This window comes from Eimeria mitis, genomic scaffold (assembly GCF_000499745.2).
Source record: "Eimeria mitis Houghton genomic scaffold, Emh_scaff717, whole genome shotgun sequence".
NCBI lineage: Eukaryota > Apicomplexa > Conoidasida > Eucoccidiorida > Eimeriidae > Eimeria > Eimeria mitis.
In genome coordinates this window covers 6153-11688 of record NW_013575226.1, presented here as the reverse complement: position 1 = coordinate 11688, position 5536 = coordinate 6153, and the positions used below count along the sequence as shown (strand labels likewise).

Genomic DNA, 5536 nt, shown 5'->3' with positions numbered 1-5536 from the left:
TCCGCCCCGCTGCTGCTGCTGCAGTGCTGCTTTTATTGCTCGCTGCTTTGGCTGCGGTGCTGCTGCTGCTTGTGTTTGCCGCTCTTGCGGTGTCTCTGTGTCTACTTGTATTTGTCTGTTATTTATTTTTCTTTAATGTCTCAGCCCTCGCTTGGGCATTCTATAAAAGGAGACAGTCGGAGACAGATAGAGAAGAGACAGAGGAGACAGAGGAGACAGAAGAGACAGAGATAGAGACAAAAAAACAAATGTACAGAGAAACAGATGTAAGGAGACAGCTAGCAGGAGACAGAACAAAAAGCAGAGAGAGACAGAGAAGAGACAAGTAAAGAGACACAGACAGAAGGAGACAATCAAAGAGAGACAGAAAAAAACAAACACAGATAGATAAAGGAGACAAAGGGAGAGAGAACGAACCGGAGACAAACGAAGAAAGACAAACAGAAAGAAAGATAAACAAAACACAAAAATAAATAAAGACAAGCGAGACAAACATAAAGAGAGAAACAAAAATAAATAAATACAAAATTAAAACGAAGACACTGAGGAGACACAGACAAAGAGACAGAAAGACTCTGCTGCTGTCTCTGTTTTTTTTTCTCTTCGCTCCTCAATCCCTATACAAACAAAAACAAAGTAGAGCAGACTGCTGCCCCAGCCACGACACATACAAACAGCAGCAGCAGCAGCTGCTGCTGCAGTTGCTGCTACTGCAGCAGCAGCCGTGGCAGCACTCGCCACAGCAGTAGCAGCACATGCAGCGGGAACAGCTGCTGCTGCAGCAGGATGTAGAAGCAGACAGCAGCAGACGGCTGAGTCTGCTGTTGTAGCAGAAGCAGCTCTGCGGTGTACAGACACCGCAAAGAGATGCACCTTTTGATTTGGCCCCCTGAACTGCACCTGCAGCAGCAGCAGCAGCTGCTGCTGCTGCTGCTGCTGCTGCTGCTGCAGCTGCTGCTGCCGCTGCTGCTGCTGCTGCTGCTGCTGCCGCTGCTGCTGCTGCTGCAGCTGCTGCTGCAGCAGCTAGAAGCAATCATCTGGCATATCCTGGGGGCCTGCCAATAGCAAGGCCATTCGCCTCGACTTATATGTGCGTTGTTTCGGTGTAGAGGGGGCCTGTTCTGCTGCTGCTGCTGCTGCTTTTGCTTCACCTGCTGCTGCTGCACCGGCTGCTGCTGCACCTGCTGTTGCTGCTGCTGCTGCTGCTGAGTTTGCAGTGGGGGGACCTTTTGCTGCTGTCCTTAAGACGTGCTGCCACAGCTGCTTTATGCCGGAGCCTGTGCGGGCTGAAACGAGGAAGACAGGAACTTGCTGCTTCGACTTGTGCTGCTGTTGCTGCTGCTGCTGCTGCTGCTGCTGCTGCTGTGCTAGAGGCGAGGTCTCTGAGACAAGGGGCCTTTGAAAGCTGTTGAAGAACAGGCCCCCCGATGCATTGCTGCTGCTGCTGCTGCTGCTGCTGCTGCTGCAGTCTGTGTTCTCCTCCCTGTCCTCTTTGGTTCTGCTGCTGCTGCGTTTCTGCTGCTCCAGCAGCAGCTTCAGCCGCAGCTGCAGCAAATGGGGCGGCAGCACCAGCTGCTCAAAATCCGATAGATTCTCCACCAAGTCCTGCGCGCAGCAGCAGCAGCAGCAGCAGCAGTAGCAGCAGCAGTGACAGCAGCAGCAGCAATAGAAAGAGCAACAGCAGCAATGGATAGAGCAGCAGCAGCACCAATCGAGAGCAGCAGCAGCAGCAGCAGCAGCTGGATGAAATCGACGAGCTGTAGATCAACCAGAGCGTCAGCAGCAACAGCAGCAGCAACAGTGACAAAGAGCCACGGCGGCGGCAGCAAAATCAACAGCAGCAGCAGCAGCAGCAGCAGCAACAGCAGCAGCAACAGCAGCAGCAACAGCAGCAACAGACCACTAGCTCTGCGGCGCTCAGCCTGTCTTCCTTGGTGATTGCAATGGCTGTGGGGATTTTTTGCTGCTGCAGCAGCCGCAGCAGCGCAGCATCGTGGGCCCCTATGCCTCTCCTACCATCTACAAGCAGCAGCACCTGCTGCAGCACCTGCTGCTGCTGCTGCTGCTGCTGCTGCTGCTGCTGGTTGCGCTGTATGTACACCTCCAATGTGCGTGATATCTGCCGCGTCCTGTCTGGGGTGATGCCCTCTGTATACCCATAGCCGGGAAGGTCTGCAAGCACAAGAGCCCCCCGCTGCAGCAGCTGCTGCTGCCGCTGCTGCTGCTGCTGCTGCTGCTTCTGCTGCTGCTGTTGCTGCTGTCCGGGTGCTGCAGCAACACTGAACAAATAGAAATCAATGGCCTGGGTGCGGCCAGGGGTGCGAGAAGAACGGGCATGCGGCAGTTTGCTGCTGCTGCTGCTGCTGCTGCTGCTTCTGCTGCTGCTGCTGCTGCTGCAGAGCTTAAAGAAGGCATTTATAAGCGAAGATTTTCCCGAGTTGCTGCGCCCAGCAACAGCAATCTCCGGGAGCTGCTGCTGCTGCAGCAGACCCTTCAGCAGCTGCTGCAGCAGCCGCTCTCGTAGCGTGCTGCGGGGTGCATCAGCTGCAGCAGATACGGCCTCCTCGTCTTCCTCAGCAGCAGCAGCAGCAGCAGCAGCAGCAGCAGCAGGAACGCCGTGGGGGGCAAAAGACTCACGGGCTGCTTCGCCACTGGTTTGCTGCTGCTGCTGCTGCTGCTGCTGCTCGCTGGGGTTTGTAGGCAGCAAGAATGACCCCAAGAACGATGGCCTGAGGCGGCTGTAGTCGCCTGACTTGAGGATTTGCTGCAGCTTGCTGCTGCTGCTGCTGCTGCTGCTGTTGCTGTTAGAGATAGCAGCAGCAATGGGGACGCCCAGTATGGGTTTAGAGTGGGGCCCCTGGGGGCCCCCAAACGGCAGCAGACCCTGGGGGCCCCCCAGCGAGGTGAGGAGGCCCCTGAGTGAGTTTGTTGGGGTCTCTGCCTCACCCTCTTGTATCCCTGCATCATATGGCTCTGCTGCTCCTCCCCGCTGCCGCTGCTGCTGCTGCTGCTGGCGCCGCTGCTGCTGCTGTGGATGCTGCTGCTGCTGACGCCGCTGCTGGCGTTGCTTCTGCTGCTGACGTGCTGCAGTGGGGCCCTGTGAGCTAACTCGCGGCCGGCGGGCTGCAGACAACGGAGAGGGGCGGGGGCCCCCAGGGGGCCCCCTTGATGCAACAAATGCAGGAGTGGGTCCAGTGCTCAGAGCAGCAGACGGAGGCAAACTCTGGTGGCTGCTGTTGCTGCTGCTGCTGCTGCTGCTGCTGGTTCTCCAGCAGCTGAGGGGGGACCCGCATGCAGTAGTAGAAGGAGCAGCAGCAGCAGCATGCGGTGTAAGCCGTAGCAACGGCAGTGAGAGCAGCAGCAGCAGCAAGAGGTGCAGACGAAGCCTCTGCATCTGCGGGAGAGAGCAGCCAGAGGTAAGCTTAGGTGTGCAGCCTCTTCCTAACCCCCAACCCTAAACCCTAAACCCTAAACCCTAAACCCTTGAAGCCCAGGGGGGCCCTGCCCCCTACAGCGCCTCTGCTAACCTCTCCATATCTTATTTGATACTCTCTAGCCCCTAAACCCTAAACCCTAAACCCTAAACCCTAGGCATAGTACCCTAGAGCATACACCGCAAACTGCAGCGGGGTACTGAACCCTCGTTCTGCTCTGAACTAGGGGATTTGAGTTAATACTTTTAGATAAATATTGTTCCCTCTATGGGGCCCCCCCGGGGCCCTTCACTCACCCTTGCTTGGGGGCCCCCAAGGGCCCACAGGGGGCCCCTAGGGGGCCCCTGCGGGGGGCCCCTTGGTCGTGGAGCGGAGCGCAGCTGGTATTATATTCGTTCATTTTTGTATTTGTTGGTGTATTTTGTTGTATTGTATTTGTAAAAATTATTATATTTAATTTATTTATTTTCATTTACTTATATATTTATCTTTTTATATGCGGCAGGTGTACAGCAAGCGGCTACAGCAACCTGAGGTCACCGCCGTGGGTGGTGTTTCTCCCCGCTTAGTAATTTAACAATATAATAAAAATATTCGTAAAAGTATAAACTATAAGAAAAGTAAAAATAGTAATAAAAATAATAAAAAAAATAATAATATTTGTAACTCTAACAATAAAATATTTATAAAATTATAATTCACTTTCTTTGATATCTTGCAGTGCACGGGGCGGCCTGCTGCTCAGACCTTCAGGCTTCATATTGTATTCTATACTTTTTTATATATTATATAATATAATATATATATATACATATATATATGTATATATATACATATATATATATATATATACACATATATACATACATATATATATATATATATATATATATATATATATATATATATATATATATATATATATGTATATATATGCAAATGTGTGTATGTATATAAGGAGCAATATGCATTGTAATATGCAATAAATATAATAATGTGTGTTAAACACTAATAATACGCTCCACATATAAAACAGCAGCACAGCTAAACCCTAAACCCTAAACCCTAAACCCTAAACCCTGGAGAACGCGCGGATAGGATTCCTTGATTGCATACAAAGAATGCATACCCTCTTACAGCAACTGCAGCGGAGTTAACCAGTTGCTGCTCCCCCTGCTGCTGCTGCTGCTGTTGCTCCTGCTTCTGCTGCTGCTGCTGCTGCTGCTGCTGCTGCTGCTCTCATAGCCGCGCTAAGCGCATGGGTGCCTTCCACTGAAAGAGCTGAGACACCGCAGCCTCGCTGACCTCCGCCAGACTGCTGGGCTGCCTGTACACCCCAGCTCGCACATGCATCTACCCCTAAACCCTCGACAAACGCTAAACCCTCTACAAACAGTAAACCCTAAATTACAACCATTTGTAAACCCTAAACCCTAAACCCTAGACCTAAACCATCAGTAAACCCTTGATAATGTCTGAGGCGCTGTGGCCGATCGCAGCACGGAGAGCCTATCCCCTAGAGCGCATACGTATACACCGATGAACTAGGGTTTAGGGTTTAGGGTTTAGGGTTTAGGGTTTAGGGTTTACTGACCACTTGGGGTTTTTGTCTTTGTCAACGAGGACGGCTCGAACCCCTTCCTTAAAATTTTCGTTTGCCGCCATGTTGGACGCCAGCACCAGCTCAATCTCAAACGCCTCCAGCAGCAGCTGCAGCCGCTGCTGCTGTTGCTGCTGCTGCTGCAGCTGCTGCTGCTGCTGCTGCTGCTGCTGTTGATGCTGATGCTGATGCTGTTGCTGCTGTGCTTTCAGGGGCGCCTCATCCAAGGCCCCGGGAGCAGCTGCACTGCCAGCTGCTGCCTTTGCTGCTGCTGGCTCTGCTGCTGCTGCTGCTGCCGCTGCTGCTGCTGCTGCTGCTGCTATGGCGTTCTCTCTGTCTCTGATAGCTTTGAAGGAAACGGCGAGAGACAGGGGACAGGCGGTCTGCATTTTTTTGAGGGTTTTGCGGCACAGGCCGCAGCAGCTCGCATCCGCCTCCAACGCAGCCACCAGGCTCTGCTCACAAACCCTAAACCCTAAACCCTAAACCCTAAACCCTACGC

At 52.7% G+C, this 5536-nt stretch overlaps 2 protein-coding genes across 2 annotated transcripts; both read right to left on the bottom strand.

The window, feature by feature from the left end:
- Positions 1-1023: 1023 nt before the first annotated feature.
- EMH_0020540 (GTP-binding conserved hypothetical domain-containing protein, putative) lies at positions 1024-3394 on the bottom strand (the record flags this gene model as incomplete). The annotated part of the gene is made up of 2 exons (XM_013501595.1): positions 1024-1605; positions 1901-3394. 2 exons carry the CDS (start codon positions 3392-3394, stop codon positions 1024-1026), a joined length of 2076 nt encoding a protein of 691 aa, XP_013357049.1.
- A 1193-nt stretch (positions 3395-4587) lies between these two features.
- Positions 4588-5423, bottom strand: EMH_0020530 (uncharacterized protein; the record flags this gene model as incomplete). The annotated part of the gene is made up of 2 exons (XM_013501594.1): positions 4588-4761; positions 5070-5423. The coding sequence occupies 2 exons, from the start codon at positions 5421-5423 to the stop codon at positions 4588-4590; spliced, it is 528 nt and encodes a 175-aa protein (XP_013357048.1).
- Positions 5424-5536: the final 113 nt, after the last annotated feature.